The following is a 19,544-nucleotide window of genomic DNA, read 5'->3' as shown; positions in this document are numbered from 1 at the left end:
ATAATAATAATAATAATAATAATAATAATAATAATAATAAACATTAAAAATGTAGCAAGACAGGACTGGGAATGGCATATTGTTATGCATTATAAATGTCATTTCAGCAACATTATGCAGAAAATTAACCATTTTCTTAAAAAAAAAAAAAAAGTAGCCTAATATTTGGTTACTTACAATTAAACAGTTAACTGTAGTTTAAATTATTGAATTAAAAAATGTAGTTCACCACAGCATAATGTAGACTAGTTTGTGAACGTGAGATGAATGTCACACCGAACTGTATTTTAAAGGCAGTCATTAAAGACGTGTCTCGTCTGACGCACGAGATGAAATTCTATGCACGCGATATGTTCAAAAACCACACACTGATGGGATGTTGCTCTAAATTGAGCCTTGTTGCGCTAAACCATGTTTTGGGAAAACAACAATTGTTTATATGCTCTGTATATAGGGGACCTGGCACAAACAGTTCATTCATTCATTTGAGCAGCACATTAAAGTCCAGTCAGTCCATCACAGCCATAACGTGCCAATGTTGCCTGCCAAAACAAGCGCTTTAATCTGTAGTTCTCAGGATGATGGTCTATTGCCATCTACTGGACAGTTTTGTCCAGTAGTCTATTTAGTAACTGCAAGACCTTGTAAAGGTAAAAAGAAACAAACTAATTTATTTATGCGCGTTAATAACATGTTTTTGGAGCAGCTGTTGCATTAAAATTATTTTGGAGAAAGTATTTTGTTAACGAAGCTTGGTCTAAACTATGGAACGAAGTACAAATACATTTCTCTCATTGCACTCTACTTTGCAATTGTTTGCACTTGCACCCCACTGAGCGGGCAAACATGGCACTTCATGTCATGTGCAAGCTGTTCACACTGACTCCGACCAGAATAGATGCTAACTGTGATATCTCAGCATACATAAACATCAGGGGTTTTGCCAGTTTATATAAGGATGCATGAAAGCGGTTTCCAAAAACTGACACAGTACATTCAGGTGACGGTAACCAAGTGTTGGAAGCATCTTCTTTTAGAAACGCCAAATCACGTCAAAGAAGTTTCAACTTCCGTATTCTGTAGCCCGAGGCTGAATCTGTCTGGTACATTCTTCTCTTTTTTTTGTTTCTCTTCTGTCCCACACCAGATGAAATTTGCAAGGCCAGTTGTTTTCCAGAGAAATGCACACTACGGAAACTGTAATGTTACAAATAATGTTTTAAATATACTTTAATGCAGTCTATATAGAACTGTGTATTTTAGAGATTGTCAAAATGGATTTATTCAAACTCTTTAATTGCAATAGTACATGTGTGTGATGATAGTATAATAACTAGAGGATATTGGTCAATCAACTATTAAAGGAACACAATAGAAGTTCAGTGATGGAGCTTGTGATGTCTGATGATGCCTCTGGTGTTCTTCCAGCATATTATTCCCGTTGCTAATTAAAACAGCAGCGTGTCATTTGCATATCATTTGCACTCTCAAAATATGAGCCAGACAAGGTTGAGAAAAAGGAAGCATGAGAGCTTCATTTTTTCAATGACTCATAAGCACCCAAACATAGTTTGATAAAATAATAGTTATATTTAATAGTAATAGTTAAATATGTTTTGTGCGCAGGAGCGTATTTTCATACATTTAATACATCCTGAAAATACATAAAAATTAAAGATTTTTTTTGTTAGATAAATTCAGCCTTAGGCGTGTAGGTAGGTATTAAAAATAACCTTTAATATATTAAATTTGTATATTTAATAAATGATACTTAGAAGATTTAAGTCAAGAAGATGTAAATCCATATTGTTGTGCACTTTTTTATGTAATATTATTTGTGATGAGGTAAATTCTCTACAAAAACACGAGAGAGCACAAATTAAAGGATTCACTTTGAGAAGAGGCTTATATATTTTCGTGTGTTATTTTACAACTTTCAAAGAAAACAGTCTCAGCCCAAAATGAAAATAGAAACACTGGTTATGGAATAAATTCCTGGGATTCTGGACAAATATTCAGTCATTCAGCTTTCATTTTCTTCTTAAATATTACTTTACAACACATACATTTTATGATAGAGTAAACCATGAAACAAAACAAAACAACTGCCATAAGCAGAGTCAAAATAACATCTATAGAGTGGTACTCAATCCAGGACATTCTGAAAGACTGTGTTCGTAAATGAGGAGCTCCTCTGTTTCTCATGACAAACTCAATCCAGAAGATGGCACGATCAAGAGGTTTCATTGGCTGGTCGTGGTGCAGCTTGGACAGTCTCTGCATGTTCTCCTTGTAAGATGGGTTATGCAACATTTCCTCCAATGCCCGTAGAAACATCGTCCTGTTCAATTCTGCAATATCCACAAGTTTAGCTGTGCCTCTAACCTTCATTCTAGACAGATTGTCAGGTTGATCAAATACTATAGGTAGACCCAAAATGGGCACCCCATGATAGATGGCCTCTTGGATGCCATTAGTGCCTCCATGTGTTATAAACACTCTTGTTTTAGGATGTCCAAGCAGGTCATTCTGAGGTAACCAGTCAACAAGTAATGTATTATCACCAATATTGGCAGGTCGAGGTCCTGTGTGTCTCCAAATGATTTTTTGGGGCAATCTGGCAAAAGCTGCAGCAATTTCCTCTGTGATATCTCGTGGAAGACGACTAAATAGAGTCCCTAGTGCCATGACAATGAGTCCATGATCTCCTGAGCTCTGCACAAACTCCTCAAGATCAGCTGGAAGCGGCTTGGCGGGTTTACACTGGAAGCCCCCCATATAGACGATATTGGGCATTGTGGGTCGTGGAAACTCAAAGGTAAAGTCATTCCTCATCAGCCAGATGTCTGCATCCTGAAGGATGGATTTGTAATCGATTTCTGATCCAAAGTATTTATTGCAGAAGGAGTGGTAGTGTGGGGAGATAAATCTGGATTTGTGATAAACTGTAAACATGTATCCCATGACGTTCTGTACACGTTGAGCAAACGTCATCTTATCTGTCAGCTCTACTCCTGGTACAGGAACGAACGACAGCGGTGAAGGAGCTATTTCAAAATGCGCCTCTCCGTGCATCGTCCAACGGACATTTAGCACAAGAGGGAGACCAAGACGACGTGCTAGAAAAATTCCAACTCCAAAAGCCGGATCTGTCAGAACCAGGTCATATTTTGCTGTCTGGAGTGAAGCCATTAAGTCTTTATTTTCAAAGATTTTCCCCATTAAGACAAGTTGATTGCGATGCATTTCTTCAAATACCTTTCCAACCTCCAAGGCCAGTGAGAGGTGGGTCCAAAAGGACAGTTTCTCTCTTCTGATGATCAGGATATGTTTAGTAAATTCATCGAGCAGCTCTTTTTCAATGCCACCGCTATTATAAACAGTGATGGAGGTATAGAAAGGAGACTCCTCTTTGATATACCAACTGTTAGAGGCTCTAAGCACGGTCACGTTGTGACCTCTTGTATGTAATTCCTCAATCAGGACCTTCATGTTTACCCAGTGACTTCCATCCAATGGATACACCAAAACGTTACCTCCAAGCACTTGAGATAATACGCTCAAGAATGCTAACAATGCGGCAGGAAAGTACTGCATGTTGTTTTTTTACCTTTGATGAAAGAAAAACGATTACGATACATTATAATTCAGTTAAACTAAACACACTTAATAACTGTTTACATAAAAGGAAGGAAATCTGCTTCACTCACCACACAAAGTATATTAGCCGGCAATGAAAAGCCGAGTAGGTGGTCGACGAGGTAAAACACTGACTGCATTGAAATGGTGTCAAACAAGCCCAACCCTGCTAACATGTGCAAAACACTGGGAGTGTACAAGAGTAAGTTAATACCAAGCATACTTCCTCTGTGCACGCTGAACTTGTCTAAGCTTGTACATGCAATTGTTCTAGAAAAGTGCATAGATTTAGCAGGGTACCTTATGTTCTCTCTACTGCCAAATAAAATGAATAGCCTGGCAAACAACTACAAATATTAGTGTACAAGAAGAAAACAGTGTCATTAAAAAACTTGAAATGAAATAATTATCATGCGATATGTGAAGAATGTAAGTTATATGTATAAATAAATGGCGACTGTCATTTCTTCTTTCAGATGTGATGGAAATGAAATTGTGAACTTTCAGGAGAAAAAGGACGATTTACTGTAAAGCGTACACACGTATAGACATTATTAACAAGCAAATTAAACCAGCGAGAATATAAAACACGTGATTTAAACTTTCAAATATTCCTAATAACGGGCCTGTAGTGGTAGAGACATTCATAGGTTTAATTTATTTACTTGTTGTATTTTTTTCCAACGCTAGATGGCGATTAGTAACTTTCTAATTTAATTCCAGATGGTTATGAAAGGCAGCTCTTCGTCATTCTAGAAAAAATTTAAAAGGCTATTAAATATGTTTGAAAAATTAATCGTGTTTCGGATATTTTGCCATTCAGTGCAAATAGCGAATTGGCCTGCCCTTGCTGGACCGATCACGTGCTTCATAAGACCGACCGGAAGAGCGCGAAATTTCTGAGGTGAGCGACACACTTTACAGGGGCAAGATTTTTAGTCACCCAGGTGTCATTATGGGTGTTTTTGTATTTTCCCATTTTGCAGTGTTGATACGGGGCAGGGAGATTAAAGTGCAGATCTTCTGCAAGGAAAAACTCCTTATAAAAATACCTGTGTCCGTGCGGACATGTCCTTAGTAATCCCGAAGTCATTGTTTAGCTTGCTCAGGTGTGTTTGATTAGGGTTGGCTTTGTATCTTTGAAGAATGATGAATACAAAAAAACTACACAAAATACAATGAATAGAAAGACGACGTGTACAACTCTCTATAGCCTAATCCTCTTTATTTATATCTCCATAGTCTTAATTCACCCTTTTTAGTTTGATTTTTTTTATGTGCATTTTTGAAATTATTATTATGTTTTTTAGAGTTTATTACATTTCTTAGTGTATTAAGTTACATTACTATCCCACAGACACAATGGTTTGTTTCTTTCTTTTCCTCCACGACACACATAAAACCCTTCACAAATTAAGCACTGTAGCCATAAATTAATACACATTTGGCTATACGTAGTTTATTTAGTTCATTTTCATAAAACAATACCATAATTACATATGAAAAGCAAAATACTTAAAAAGCATAACTATATTTTTGCTTCATAATAGATAATAGTCTGATATATGCTGTTTATAAAACATTAAATTGTTTTGTCCACTACTTTTTGGCTTTGTTTTGATAAAATCCCACGTACCAAATCAGTTTTATCATAAAGGTAATGTGTAACTGACACTAACAACACAATTGCTAATAGGGACAAAACACTGGTTATGGAATAAATTCCTGGGATTCGGGACAAATATTCAATCATTCAGCTTTCATTTTCTTCTTAAATACTACTTTAAAACAAAGAAATTTTATGATAGAGTAAACCATGAAACAAAACAAAACAACTGCCATCAGCAGAGTCAAAATAACATCTATAGAGTGGTACTCAATCCAGGACATTCTGAAAGACTGTGTTCGTAAATGAGGAGCTCCTCTGTTTCTCATGACAAACTCAATCCAGAAGATGGCACGATCAAGAGGTTTCATTGGCTGGTCGTGGTGCAGCTTGGACAGTCTCTGCATGTTCTCCTTGTAAGATGGGTTATGCAAAACCTCCTTTAATGCCTCGAGAAACACAGTCCTGTCTAAAGTTGCAATATCTACAATTTTTGCTGTTCCTTTTGCTTGCATCCTGGAGAGATTATCAGGCTGATCAAAAGCTAAAGGAAGGCCCACAATAGGCACTCCATGGTAGATGGCTTCCTGAACTCCATTGGTGCCTCCATGTGCTACAAATGCTTTAATCTGGGGATGTCCAAGCAGGTCATTTTGTGGGAGCCAGTCCACAATCAGAGTATTGTTTCCAAGATTAGCAGGTTTTGGTCCTGTGTGTCTCCAAATAACCTTTTGAGGAAGTTGGGCAAAAGCTGCAGCAATCTCATCGTTGATTTCACTCAGAAGCTGACCAAAAACAGTTCCTAAAGTCATGATGATGACCCCATGTTCTCCTGAGCTCTGCACAAACTTCTCAAGTTTATCTGGAAGGGGCTTAGCTGGTTTGCACTGGAAGCCACCCATGTAGACAACATTTGGCATTGTGGGTCGCGGAAACTCAAAAGTGAAATCATTTCTCATGAGCCAGATATCTGCATTCTGAAGGAGAGAGAAGAAATCAACATCTGGCCCGAAATATTTCTGGCAGACCTCTTGGTAAGGAGAACCAAAATACTTGGAACTTTTATAAAGAGTCATTATATATGTCAACACATTTGTTACTCTCTGACTGAATGTCATCTTATCAGTTAGCTGTAATCCTGCAACAGGTACATATGAGAGAGGTGATGGCGCAATATCAAAATGGGCTTCGCCGTATACGGTCCAGCGGACATTTAGCACAAGAGGGAGGCCAAGATGGTGTGCCAGTAACACTCCACCTCCAAAAGCAGGATCCGTGAGAACAAGGTCATATGCAGCATCTTCCAGAGAATGCATCAATGTCTTATTTTCAAACATGGCAGCTGTCATATTGCATATTTGCTGATGAAACTCTGCAACCTTCTCAGAAACTTTATCAGCAAGTGCAATTTCATTCCACAATGATCTTCCTTGTCTCTGCATTTTCAGTATGTGAGGAAGAAACGTCTCCAGGAAGTCATCGTCAAATTTACCAGTGTCTACAGTAATGGAAGTGTAGAGAGGAGACTGTTCCTCAATGTACCAGCTACTAGAACCTCGGACCACTGTGATATTGTGACCATTTGCATGTAATTCCCCAATAAGGATCTTCATATTGATCCAGTGGCTTCCTTCCACAGGGACGACCAGAATTTTACCAGCATAAGAGCTGGACAGAGTAGATAACAGGATGATCAAACCAAGAAAGGTGGAGTCATGCATCTTCACTTTTGACCTTTAATAAGAAAGAATATTAGAGAGAATTAAAAGAGTACACAGCATTTCACAAAATACACCAATAATTAAAATAATGTCCTGACATATCAAGAAACAAGTATTAAAAACATAGACATCTACTAACTGGTTATTATCTCCAGGTTGTAAGGCACAGGAGATAAAGTCCTACAGGTTTGTAATTACCTGAGTGTGAGTAAATGATGACAGAGTTTTAATTTTGGGGTCAACAAATTAGGAAATGCAGTTTGCAACCACAATAGATTTTTCAAAGTTTTACAATAATAATCAGAGATTGTTAATTCATGTGTATTTGTCAGCTTTCCTTTTAAATTTATATTTATTGTAGTATTTGAACAGACAAAAGCTTCACCAAAACTAATAAAGAGAAGACTTTATTGTAGCAGGTTATGATAAAATGATTTATTGAGCACTAACAGCCAAAAATGTAGTTTCAAATAGTTAGTAAAATAACAAATCAGTAATATTAAATCAAGGAAAATACTGAACTGAATTGTTTAGATTATTATTGTTATTATGTTTACATTTAGAATCAAGAGACATTAACAATAATAAAAAAGGAAAACCTTCTGAAAAACATATGCTTTCACAATCAGATGTGGTGGTATTTGTTGCTGGTACATCAATCATGTTTTAATTTATTTTTGATACAAACTCTAAGAAGATATCTAATTACACACACAGTGACAAAGGCAAAAAGGAAAAGTATTGCCATTAAAGTTAAAATAACATCTATAGAGTGGTACTCAATCCAAGACATTCTGAAAGACTGCGTTCGTAAATGAGGAGCTCCTCTGTTTCTCATGACAAACTCAATCCAGAACATGGCACGATCAAGAGGTTTCATTGGCTGGTCGTGGTGCAGCTTGGACAGTCTCTGCATGTTCTCCTTGTAAAATGGGTTATGCAAAACCTCCTTTAATGCCTCGAGAAACACAGTCCTGTCCAGAGTTGCAATATCTAAAATTTTTGCTGTTCCCTTTGCTTCCATTCTGAAGAGATTGTCAGGCTGGTCAAAAGCTAAAGGAAGGCCCACAATAGGCACTCCATGGTAGATGGCTTCCTGAACTCCATTGATGCCTCCATGTGCTACAAATGCTTTAATCTGGGGATGTCCAAGCAGGTCATTTTGTGGGAGCCAGTCCACAAGTAAAGTGTTGTTACCAAGAGTCATAGGTCGAGGACCTGTATATCTCCAAATCACTTTCTGAGGAAGCTGAGCAAAAGCTGCTGCTATGTCATTGGTGATATCTTGTGGAAGCTGAGCAATAAGGGTGCCTAATGACATGACAATGACTCCATGCTTCCCTGAGCTCTGCACAAATTCCTCAAGATCAGCTGGAAGTGGCTTGGTGGGTTTACACTGGAAGCCACCAATATAGACGATATTGGGCATTGTGGGCCGTGGAAACTCAAAGGTAAAGTCATTTCTTATGAGCCAGATATCTGCATCCTGGAAGAGGGAGAAATAATTAACACTGGGTCCAAAATGTTTGAGACAGAAAGTTGTATAGATGGGCTCAGTGACGACTGCCACCTGGAACCGGGTAAACAAGTAAGTCAAAACATTTTTGACTCGTTGGAGGAATGACATCTTGTCTGTTAACTCTGCTCCTGGGACAGGGACATAGGACAGAGGGGAAGGAGCAAGGGCGAAATGTCCCTCTCCCTGAAGGGTCCACTTAACATTCAAAACTAGAGGAATATTAAACTTGTAAGCTAGGATTGCACCACCTCCGGCAGCTGGGTCTGCTAGCACCACATTATATTTAGCGTCTTGGATTGATTTAATGATTTCTTTGTCCTCTAGCATTCTCTCCATTATCTGCATCATATCTTCATGTATACTTTTATACATCATAATGATTTCGTACTCCAGTTGAAGCCGGTTCCAAATAGAAGACCCCTCTCTTCTAATCTTCAAGAGTTTGCCAATCAATGAACCAAAAAACTTCTCATTAAATCCTTGTGTATTTGGAATGGTGATAGAATTGTAGAAAGCAGACTCCTCCTTGATATACCAACTGTTGGAGGCTCTAATCACTGTCACATTATGACCTCTGCTGTGCAGTTCTTCGATCAGGATCCTCATGTTGACCCAGTGACTTCCATCTAGTGGAAGCACCAGCACTTTACCCCCATCTGTTACAGATAATAAGAATAACAGCGACAACAAACCAAGAGGGGCTGAAAGGAGCATCTTCGCACACAACCTTTAAAAACAAAACAAAATCTGTAAGTGAATGGTTAAAGAAGAATTAAAGGGGTCATGAACTGAGAAATCAACGTTCCCTTGATCCTTTGACAGATAAGAGGTCATTGTGCTATAATAACGAGTGGTATATTTCGGAAGTCAAAACTTTCCTATTAGTCTAATAACCAGCTTATATTAGCACCCCTTTAGTTACAGAACAAAAAATACAGTACTAAAGTACTGGGAAGATTTTGCGCAAACTATTTTCCAGTACCATTTAAAGGGCTGCATTCGCACCTACATTGAGTATTAGACCATGACATAAGCCACTCAACAGCAGTGTCATTTGTGTGTGCCGTTCAACAAGATATTCAAAGAAGAATATTGTTAACAACAGGAGGATGTTGGACACTGTGATTGGAGCTTTGCTTTTGTTGTTTCACAGGTTTCACAATAACGGACATGGAATATCGACATATACGTCAAGTGATTGAAAGAACGGAAAGGATGACTAAGAATCTCCAATGTTAACTGGCAGTGCTGCATGTCATTGAGGCTGATAGAAGCAGAAAACGCTGTGGACGAAGTCTTCAAGGTAAATGCCATTTATAAAATAAATAAATCCTCCAAACGGAGTTCCTGGAACTAAAGTCGTTCCTAGTTCCTGCTGTGCGAACACGCCAAAAAGTGGGTAGTTCCACAATTAGTTTGGGTACTACAAAATGCCCTATTGAAGCCAATCTGCCCAAACAAAAGGTTATAGAACATGCCACTCTGTGATTTAATAGTGTGGCTAAACACAGCCTCTGCAGAAGAAGATCAATGCCTGCCTCTAGATTGCTGCTTGTTTAGCCCCGCCCACCGACCCAAACACATAGTGTATATAATGAGAGGCAAACTCACAGGTATATGCAGAAACCAAACAATAAACATGCTCTGAAAAGAAGCTCTGAAAACATGACACTGTGCAGTGCCAATTTGTCAAAAACTTTGCCTTGCCTTTCTTTCAATTTAGACTGAAACTAAAAGACAATGCTGTGCCGACTATATTGGATCCGACATTTGCAACGCAAGTGTAACTGTTTTATTACGTGATCACTTTTGCTTTGTCTGTTATTATAGATAATTTGATATGTACAGAGTATTTAATGCAAAAATAGTAGCGGGTTTTAACTTACGAGTCTATTTTTTTTTCTTTTTTACAGAATATCTTTGTAATATGTGTACTGTGTATATTTATTTTGTATATAAATACCAACATGCATAAATACAAGGGAAATTTTATATTTGTATATCATTTATTTATATAGAACATTTATTTATATAGAATATAAATTATATAAATATATACATGTAAATACATATAAACTTTTCACAATATGTGACAGCACGTGACATTTTATATCTAAATGAAAACTAACTTTTATATCTGTAATATTAAGTATATCTGGGTCTTAAGTTGCACCAATGAACAATGAACCTGGCAGCAGTGACGTGGTACTGGTCACAGTGGATCTGTCACTGGTCCAATCCTATCTAAAACTATCAGAAAGTTCTGAGTTTACAAGTTATAGTTGTTCAGGAGCACGTGAGGGCTTTGGGGTTGATAAGAGTAGAATATCACTTTGTAATCTCATAATTATGGCATGGCGTAAAGGCAGCATTTTTTGCCTTTATGAATCTGTTATGGCCTTGGGTTGAGTAGATAGACTTGACTTTTTGACATGTGGTACAATATATGATCCATATTGCAGCAGAATTTATATTTGTCTATTAGGGACTGATTATTTCACTTAAAAAAAGATGAATATACAGTTCTGTTTGTATCCAGGTTATTTGTTATACTAAATGCCTTAAACTAAATCTGCCTTATCTTGCACACGAGCAGGATCTGAATCTGCTTTCTAAATGTGTCAGAGCTAAGCAATACCTCACTACACATGCTAAAACACCTGTTAAAAAATCTCATGTCTTGCAATGTATACATTGACTTCTCAAAGCACATCACAGTTGTTTGACATTTTCTGAATGAAATGAACAACAAATTGGTTTTGAACACCGTTTTCATGAGCAAAAAAACAAACACAACAAAAAGCAAACCCTAAAAACTGGATACTTCTGTTAATACAAATTGTACAATCTGGAAAAATCTAGAAAATGTATAATAATATTGAAGCAGTAAAAGATCAAGATGTTACATGAACTAAGAGCATAATATAAATCTGATCGATGTAAAAAAAAAAAAAAAAAAAAACATTGCCATATCAAATCTTATTTTAAGAGAATTATGTTGATGATATCTCGGACCTTACCTGGCAACCTCGAAATTCACCTCAGCACAGTGTAGTGTCCAAAAACTTTAGCGCTTTTATCGAGCAATGTTTATGAGCTTTTCAAGTACATTTAGGTGAAAGGATCCTACACCTGAATGAGCACAGCAAAAAACCTATCAGGTAATTAAATAATGCCACAATAATAGTGGTGAAAGATCTTTGGACCCTGTTTTGAAACTATGATTATCCATGATTAGGCAAACATCATGGAAATTTACAGAAATATTTTATATTTTAAAGTATTTTTTACAAAAGGAGATTCTTTGATTTTGCACTCCACACACTAGATGTGAACATGATACCTAAGATTAAATGTCCAGCTTTGTAAAGACGTTAAGAGCATTCCAGGGGAGAAATGAACTAAACAGGTTATGTAACAGACAGAAAGATTGAAAGAAACCCTAAATTAAAATTAATTGTTTAATGCAATGCATAAATTACATAATACGTTTATATAGACTTATTAGACCACCAGGTAGATGAAACTGACACTAAAAAGTCACTCGATATCTGTCCAAATATGGTCAAAATGTTCATTAGGGTGCTAGAAGACAAAATGATAGAATAAAGTTTGTATTGTACTGCAAATTATAATAGGCCTAGAGCATGCAAACTTTTATTCTCATTGTCAACTGGAGAGAAGGAACTGCAAGCAGATAAAAATAGCAAACAGCTACCCCAAGTGGTAGGGATATTATAATTCAAGTAATCTTCCATTTTGAAAAGTTTTAAACTGACTAACAGTAGGCTTCCTGAACTCCATTGGTGCCTCTATGTGCTACAAACAGTTTAGTTTGATGATGTCCAAGCAGGTCATTCTGTGGGTGGCCAGTCCACAACCAGAGTATTGTTTCAAAGATTAGCAGGTTTTGGTCCTGTGTGTCTCCAAATAACCTTTTGAGGAAATTGTGCAAAAGCTGCAGTAATCTCATCATTGATTTCACTCAGAAGCTGACCAAAAACAGTTCCTAAAGTCATGATGATGACCCCATGTTCTCCTGAGCTCTGCACAAATTTCTCAAGTTCATCTGAAAGGGGCTTAGCTGGTTTGCACTGGAAGCCACCAATATAGACGATATTGGGCATATAATGTAGGAGATGGATTATATTTGTGACTGATATTTGGTTATAAGTCCTAATACTATGGATTGTTCTACACTAAAAGCAAAAAATGAATTTAAAAAAATATTGAAAGCACATCATTAAATAATTAAACTAAAGGAAACATTACATGTGAACAAAACTTCCAGCCAGTACTTTACTCACGTTTTGCTTTCTTTCTGAATAAAACCATGCAAAAATATTTCATTATATAAACTGTCACAAATGCAAATATCAAAAAGGTTGCCATCAAAGTCAAAATAACATCTATAGAGTGGTACTCAATCCAGGACATTCTGAAAGACTGCGTTCGTAAATGAGGAGCTCCTCTGTTTCTCATGACAAACTCAATCCAGAAGATGGCACGATCAAGAGGTTTCATTGGCTGGTCGTGGTGCAGCTTGGACAGTCTCTGCATGTTCTCCTTGTAAGATGGGTTATGCAAAACCTCCTTTAATGCCTTGAGAAACACAGTCCTGTCTAAAGTTGCAATATCTACAATTTTTGCTGTTCCTTTTGCTTGCATCCTGGAGAGATTATCAGGCTGATCAAACGATATAGGAAGGCCCACAATAGGCACTCCATGGTAGATGGCTTCCTGAACTCCATTGGTGCCTCCATGTGCTACAAATACTTTAATCTGGGGATGTCCAAGCAGGTCATTTTGTGGGAGCCAGTCCACAATCAGAGTATTGTTACCAAGATTAGCAGGTTTTGGTCCTGTGTATCTCCAAATAACCTTTTGAGGAAGCTGGGCAAAAGCTGCAGCAATCTCATCGTTGATTTCACTCAGAAGCTGACCAAAAACAGTTCCTAAAGTCATGATGATGACCCCATGTTCTCCTGAGCTCTGCACAAACTTCTCAAGTTTATCTGGAAGGGGCTTAGCTGGTTTGCACTGGAAGCCACCCATGTAGACAACATTTGCCATTGTGGGTCGCGGAAACTCAAAAGTGAAATCATTTCTCATGAGCCAGATATCTGCATTCTGAAGGAGAGAGAAGAAATCAACATCTGGCCCGAAATATTTCTGGGAGAACTCTTGGTAATGATAACCAAAGAACTTTGGATTTTGATAGATAAAAATCATGTAAACCATCACGTTCATGACTCTTTGACTGAATGTCATTTTGTCTGTTAGTTGTAATGCTGGTATAGGTATATATGAGAGAGGAGATGGGGCCACAACAAAGTGACCTTCTCCGTACATGGTCCAACGGACATTTAGCACAAGAGGGAGGCCAAGACGGTTTGCCAGTAACACTCCACCTCCAAAAGCAGGATCTGTGAGAACAAGGTCATAAGAAACATCCTCCAGTGAATTCATTAAGGTCTCATTTTCGAATATCATGGCTGTCATATTGCATACTTGCTGATGAACTTTTGAAAAGCTGCTGAAAATCTCTTGCCCGATTTCTATTTCAGACCAAAATGATTTTCCGTGTCTCTTGATTTGCAGTAACCGGGGAAGCAAAGTCATCCAAAAGTTATTGTCAAATTCACCAATGTCTATACTAATGGAGGTGTAGTAAGGAGACTTCTCTTCAATATACCAGCTATTTGAGCCTCGTACCACTGTGATGTTGTGACCTTTTAAATGTAACTCCACAATAAGGACCTTCATATTGATCCAATGGCTTCCATCCGCAGGGACAACCAGAACTTTACCACAATAGAATCCTGAGAGAGCAGGTAACAGAACAAACAAAGCGAGAAGGTTGGAATGATGCATCCTCATTGATTACCTTAAATAAAAAATAATAATAATATCTATATTAATGTATTGTAGAACAAATGGTATTTCATAAATTAGAAGCATAAAGAGAATCTGAATTACTGTTTAGAAATATAATGGAATTGAGTATGACATGTAATATTTCAAATAGATTTTCTACTACTTTATGGCCCAACTTTGCAAAATTGGACAGTTATTCAGCAATATTAAATAAAGGTCATTCATTCCTTGGCATCGAGAAATACAGCTTCAATAAAAAGGTTAGTTATTATATCTGCAAGTCACTGTAGTTTGCATCACTGACAGAATTTAAACAGTCATACTATGTATAAAAGTCAAGGTGGGATGACGTACAAATGATCAGATGCTCCTTTATTGTACTCCTTTATTATAGCTAACCCAGAGAGGTCATTCACAGGTGACTCAATCATAACACAAAGATGAACAATATGAACATAAGAACAATACTTCCAGCCAGTGCTTCACTCACGTTTTACTTTCTTTCTGAATAAAACCATACAAAAATATTTAATTATATAAGCAGTAACAAACGCAAATATCAAAAAGGTTGCCATCAAAGTTAAAATAACATCTATAGAGTGGTACTCAATCCAGGACATTCTGAAAGACTGCGTTCGTAAATGAGGAGCTCCTCTGTTTCTCATGACAAACTCAATCCAGAACATGGCACGATCAAGAGGTTTCATTGGCTGGTCGTGGTGCAGCTTGGACAGTCTCTGCATGTTCTCCTTGTAAGATGGGTTATGCAAAACCTCCTTTAATGCCTCGAGAAACACAGTCCTGTCTAAAGTTGCAATATCTACAATTTTTGCTGTTCCCTTTGCTTCCATCCTGGAGAGATTATCAGGCTGATCAAAAACTAAAGGAAGGCCCACAATAGGCACTCCATGGTAGATGGCTTCCTGAACTCCATTGGTGCCTCCATGTGCTACAAATGCTTTAATCTGGGGATGTCCAAGCAGGTCATTCTGTGGGAGCCAGTCCACAAGTAAAGTGTTGTTACCAAGAGTCATAGGTCGAGGACCTGTATATCTCCAAATCACTTTCTGAGGAAGCTGAGCAAAAGCTGCTGCTATGTCATTGGTGATATCTTGTGGAAGCTGAGCAATAAGGGTGCCTAATGACATGACAATGACTCCATGCTTCCCTGAGCTCTGCACAAATTCCTCAAGATCAACTGGAAGTGGCTTGGTGGGTTTACACTGGAAGCCACCCATATAGACGATATTGGGCATTGTGGGCCGTGGAAACTCGAAGGTAAAGTCATTTCTCATGAGCCAGATATCTGCATCCTGGAAAAGGGAGAAATAATTAACACTGGGTCCAAAATGTTTGAGACAGAAAGTTGTATAGATGGGGTCAGTGATGACTGCCACCTGGAACCGGGTAAACAAGTAAGTCAAAACATTTTTGACACGTTGGAGGAATGACATCTTGTCTGTTAACTCTGCTCCTGGGACAGGGACATAGGACAGAGGGGAAGGAGCAAGGGCGAAATGTCCCTCTCCCTGAAGGGTCCATCTAACATTTAAAACCAGAGGAATATTAAACTTGTAAGCTAGGATTGCACCACCTCCGGCAGCTGGGTCTGCTAGCACCACATTATATTTAGCGTCTTGGATTGATTTCATGATTTCTTTGTCCTCTAGCATTCTCTCCATCATCTGCATCATATCTTTATGCATGCTTTTAAACATCATGATGATTTCGTACTCCAGTTGAAGCCGGTTCCAAATAGAAGACCCTTCTCTTCTAATCTTCAAAAGATTGGCAATCAATGAACCAAAAAACTCCTCATCAAATCCTCCTGTATTTTGAATGGTGATAGAATTGTAGAAAGCAGACTCCTCCTTGATATACCAACTGTTGGAGGCTCTAATCACTGTCACATTATGACCTCTGCTGTGCAGTTCTTCGATCAGGATCCTCATGTTGACCCAGTGACTTCCATCTAATGGAAACACCAGCACTTTACCCCCATCTGTTTCAGATAATATGCATAACAGCGACAACAAAGCGAGAGGCGCTGAAAGGAGCATCTTCGCACACAACCTTTAAAAACAAAACAAAAGCTGTCAGTGAATGGTTAAAGAAGAATTAAAGGGGTCATGAACTGAGAAATCAACGTTCCCTTGATCCTTTGACAGATAAGAGGTCATTGTGCTATAATAACGAGTGGTATTTTTCGGAAGTCAAAACTTTCCCATTAGTCTAAAAACCAGCTTATATTAGCACTGCTTTACAGAACAAAAAATACAGTACTAAAGTACTGGGACGATTTTTTTCGCAAACTATTTTCCAGTACCATTTAAAGGGCTGCATTCGCACCTACATTGAGTACTAGACCATGACATAAGCCACTCGACAGCAGTGTCAATTGTGTGTGCCGTTCAACAAGATATATAGAAAATATTGTTAACAACAGGAGGATGTTGGATACTGTGATCAGAGCTTTGCTTTTGTTGCTTCACAGGTTTCACAATAACGGACATGGAATATCGACATATAATCTCCATCGTCAACTGGCAGTGCTGCATGTCATTGAGGCTGATAGAAGCAGAAAACTCTGTGGACGAAGTCTTCAAGGTAAATGCTATTTATAAAATAAATAAATCCTCCAAACTTAAAAAAACCTAAATCCTTTAGTTCCTGGAACTAAAGTCGTTCCTAGTTCCTGCTGTGCTAACACGCCAAAAAGTGGGTAGTTCCACAATTCGTTTGGGTACTACGAAATGGTTCCCATGGTGTGGAAGACCCTATTGGTGCTGACTATATTGGATCTGACATTCGCAACACAAGTGTAACTGTTTTATTACATGATCACTATTGCTTTGTCTGTTATTATAGATAATTTGATATGTACAGAGTATTTATGTGTTTTTAACTTAAATCACAGTAGTGTCTTTTTGTGAATGGTGTAGGCCATCAAACATAAATCATAGCAGTGGGTGTTAACTTACGAGTCTGTAATCCACCACACCTATTCAAACAGAGCGGTCATAACTGGACAAATAGCCTGACTGAATTTCTTCTGAATTGTTTTTTTTGCTGCAAAAATCTTGGACCTCAGAGAACAGTAAAATAAAAAATTCACGCAGTTCACGACCCCTTTGAATGAAACAAAAGAGAAAAGATCATTGTCATTATGATTAATCACATCCAATATATATATATATATATATATATATAATTTACAGAATATCTTTGTAATATGTGTACTGTGTATATTTATTTTGTATATAAATACCAACATGCATAAATACAAGGAAAATTTTATATTTGTATATCACATTTATATAAAATAAAATTATATAAATATATACATGTAAATACATATAAACTTTTCACAATATGTGACAGCACGTGACATTTTATATCTAAATGAAAACTAACTTTTATATCTGAGTATATCTGAGTCTTAAGTTGCACCAAAATGAACCTGGCAGAAGTGACGTGGTACATCAGTTTACAAGTTATAGTTGTTCAGGAGCACGTGAGGGTTGATATCGTTGGGGTTGATATCACGAGTAGAATATCACGTTGTAATCTCAGAATTATGGCATGGTGTAAAGGCAGCATTATTTGCTTTTATGGATCGGTCATGGTCTTGGGTTGAGTAGATAGACTTGACTTTTTGACATGTGGTATAATATATGATCCATATTGCAGCACAATTTATATTTGTACATTAGGGCACTTATAAAAGATGAATATACAGTTCTGTTTGTATCCAGGTTATTTGTTATACTAAATGCCTTAAACTAAATCTTAATTGTTCCGTATTAAGCACTCGTAGCATCAACCCTGTATCTTGTAAAAACAACTTCATTTACAGTAACACTTCATCTGTTACTGTTATCTGGTTTTTTTATGCATGCTAAAACATCTGTTAAAAAATCTCATATCTTGCAATGTATACATTGACTTCTCAAAGCACATCACAGTTGTTTGACATTTTCTGAATGAAAGGAACAACAAATTGGTTTTGGACACCGTTTTCAAAAAACGAAAAAACGAAAACAACAAAAACCAAACCCTAAAAACTGGATACTTCTGTTAATACAAATTGTACAATCTGGAAAAATCTAGAAAATGTATAATAATATTGAAGCAGTAAAAGATCAAGATGTTACATGAACTAAGAGCAGAATATAATCAGATCGATGGACTGACATTGCAAAAAAAACATTGCCAGATCAAATTCTAAGAGAATTATGTTGATATCTCAAACCTTACCTGGCACAGTGTAGTGTCCAAAACCTTTAGCGCATTTATCGAGCAACGTTTATGAGCTTTTCAAGTACATTTAGGTGAAAGGATCCTATACCTGAATGAGCACAGCAAAAAACCTATCAGGGTAGTTAAATAGATCTTTGGACCCTGTTTCGAAACTATGATTATCCATGATTAGGCAACCATGGAAATTTACGGTTACGGAAAGTTACAGAAATATTTTATATTTTAAAGTATTTTTTACAAAAAGGAGATTCTTTGATTTTGCACTCCACTCACTAGATGTGAACATGATACCTAAGATTAAATGTCCAGCTTTGTAAAGATGTTAAGAGCATTCCAGGAAATGTGTTCATTAGGGTCCTAGAAGACACCAACTTTTACAATACCTTGGGGCAGTGCATGTTCTATTAGACTTGTTAAAGAATATTGTGTAACATCAATGTCACATGCTTTAAATGTACATGGTCTTATTATCACAGGTGCAAGTTTCTATGATATTGTTGACCCAGTTGTACAATAAATGTATAAAATACTACCAATCTTCCTTCTACATATATTCTAAAAATTATTTTTGTAGAACTACCCGTCATCATTTATCTTTGTACAGCAACGTTAATGGCGAGCTGTGCAGCAACCGGATACATACATTTTTCAGTCATAGCTTTGAGCACCAGTGTCTATGGTTCAAGGCCAATGATTTTAGTTTAAGCATCAGTTCTAGTTCCAGTGAGCATTAGCAAATATTAGAACAAAATGATAGAATAAAGTTTGTATCGTACTGCAAATTATAATAGGCCTAGAGCATGCAAACTTTTATTCTCATTGTCAACTGGAGAGAAGGAACTGCAAGCAGATAAAAATAGCAAACAGCTACCCCAAGTGGTAGGGATATTATAATTCAAGTAATCTTCCATTTTGAGAAATT

The 19,544-nt window shown here is 37.2% G+C and overlaps 5 protein-coding genes and 1 long non-coding RNA gene across 10 annotated transcripts; 1 reads left to right on the top strand and 5 right to left on the bottom strand.

Moving 5' to 3' along the window:
- Nucleotides 1–1,879: 1,879 nt before the first annotated feature.
- LOC122330729 (UDP-glucuronosyltransferase 2A1-like) lies at nucleotides 1,880–4,523 on the bottom strand. Its single transcript, XM_043227978.1, has 2 exons — nucleotides 3,711–4,523; nucleotides 1,880–3,610 (listed from the first exon to the last, which is right to left on the bottom strand). Exon 2 carries the CDS (start codon nucleotides 3,595–3,597, stop codon nucleotides 2,020–2,022), a length of 1,578 nt encoding a protein of 525 aa, XP_043083913.1. The 5' UTR covers nucleotides 3,598–3,610; nucleotides 3,711–4,523; the 3' UTR covers nucleotides 1,880–2,019.
- A 324-nt stretch (nucleotides 4,524–4,847) lies between these two features.
- On the bottom strand, nucleotides 4,848–18,732 carry LOC122330726 (UDP-glucuronosyltransferase 2A2-like). Of its 4 annotated transcripts, XM_043227976.1 has the most exons (3): nucleotides 18,620–18,700; nucleotides 7,106–7,164; nucleotides 4,848–6,979 (listed from the first exon to the last, which is right to left on the bottom strand). In XM_043227976.1, exon 3 carries the CDS (start codon nucleotides 6,964–6,966, stop codon nucleotides 5,389–5,391), a length of 1,578 nt encoding a protein of 525 aa, XP_043083911.1. In that variant the 5' UTR covers nucleotides 6,967–6,979; nucleotides 7,106–7,164; nucleotides 18,620–18,700; the 3' UTR covers nucleotides 4,848–5,388. The 4 variants fall into 4 exon arrangements, with proteins under 4 accessions (XP_043083911.1, XP_043083908.1, XP_043083910.1 ...); XM_043227973.1 differs by lacking the exon at nucleotides 7,106–7,164 and having other exon boundaries at nucleotides 18,620–18,732; XM_043227975.1 differs by lacking the exons at nucleotides 7,106–7,164; nucleotides 18,620–18,700 and adding an exon at nucleotides 17,344–17,479.
- On the bottom strand, nucleotides 7,387–18,705 carry LOC122330730 (UDP-glucuronosyltransferase 2A1-like). Of its 2 annotated transcripts, none has more exons than XM_043227980.1 (2): nucleotides 18,620–18,705; nucleotides 7,387–9,212 (listed from the first exon to the last, which is right to left on the bottom strand). In XM_043227980.1, the coding sequence occupies exon 2, from the start codon at nucleotides 9,197–9,199 to the stop codon at nucleotides 7,622–7,624; it is 1,578 nt and encodes a 525-aa protein (XP_043083915.1). In that variant the 5' UTR covers nucleotides 9,200–9,212; nucleotides 18,620–18,705; the 3' UTR covers nucleotides 7,387–7,621. The 2 variants fall into 2 exon arrangements, with proteins under 2 accessions (XP_043083915.1, XP_043083914.1); XM_043227979.1 differs by lacking the exon at nucleotides 18,620–18,705 and adding an exon at nucleotides 11,506–11,571.
- LOC122330735 lies at nucleotides 9,219–18,549 on the top strand. Its single transcript, XR_006248075.1, has 2 exons — nucleotides 9,219–11,024; nucleotides 18,118–18,549. It is a non-coding gene; the product is annotated as an uncharacterized LOC122330735 (long non-coding RNA).
- Nucleotides 12,757–18,732, bottom strand: LOC122330725 (UDP-glucuronosyltransferase 2A3-like). Its single transcript, XM_043227972.1, has 2 exons — nucleotides 18,620–18,732; nucleotides 12,757–14,372 (listed from the first exon to the last, which is right to left on the bottom strand). The coding sequence occupies exon 2, from the start codon at nucleotides 14,363–14,365 to the stop codon at nucleotides 12,785–12,787; it is 1,581 nt and encodes a 526-aa protein (XP_043083907.1). The 5' UTR covers nucleotides 14,366–14,372; nucleotides 18,620–18,732; the 3' UTR covers nucleotides 12,757–12,784.
- ugt5a1 (UDP glucuronosyltransferase 5 family, polypeptide A1) lies at nucleotides 14,718–18,755 on the bottom strand. Its single transcript, XM_043227977.1, has 2 exons — nucleotides 18,620–18,755; nucleotides 14,718–16,435 (listed from the first exon to the last, which is right to left on the bottom strand). The coding sequence occupies exon 2, from the start codon at nucleotides 16,420–16,422 to the stop codon at nucleotides 14,845–14,847; it is 1,578 nt and encodes a 525-aa protein (XP_043083912.1). The 5' UTR covers nucleotides 16,423–16,435; nucleotides 18,620–18,755; the 3' UTR covers nucleotides 14,718–14,844.
- Between the last annotated feature and the right edge of the window lie 789 nt (nucleotides 18,756–19,544).

The sequence above is a fragment of the Puntigrus tetrazona genome, chromosome 25 (assembly GCF_018831695.1).
Source record: "Puntigrus tetrazona isolate hp1 chromosome 25, ASM1883169v1, whole genome shotgun sequence".
Classification (NCBI taxonomy): Eukaryota; Metazoa; Chordata; class Actinopteri; order Cypriniformes; family Cyprinidae; genus Puntigrus; species Puntigrus tetrazona.
This window is presented reverse-complemented; position numbering and strand designations above follow the sequence as displayed.

Coding starts and splice junctions, on each gene's coding strand:
- LOC122330726 (XM_043227973.1), bottom strand. CDS start 6,966: ATGCATGACTCCACCTTTCTTGGTTTGATCATCCTGTTATCTACTCTG.
- LOC122330730 (XM_043227980.1), bottom strand. CDS start 9,199: ATGCTCCTTTCAGCCCCTCTTGGTTTGTTGTCGCTGTTATTCTTATTA.
- LOC122330725 (XM_043227972.1), bottom strand. CDS start 14,365: ATGAGGATGCATCATTCCAACCTTCTCGCTTTGTTTGTTCTGTTACCT.
- ugt5a1 (XM_043227977.1), bottom strand. CDS start 16,422: ATGCTCCTTTCAGCGCCTCTCGCTTTGTTGTCGCTGTTATGCATATTA.
- LOC122330729 (XM_043227978.1), bottom strand. CDS start 3,597: ATGCAGTACTTTCCTGCCGCATTGTTAGCATTCTTGAGCGTATTATCT.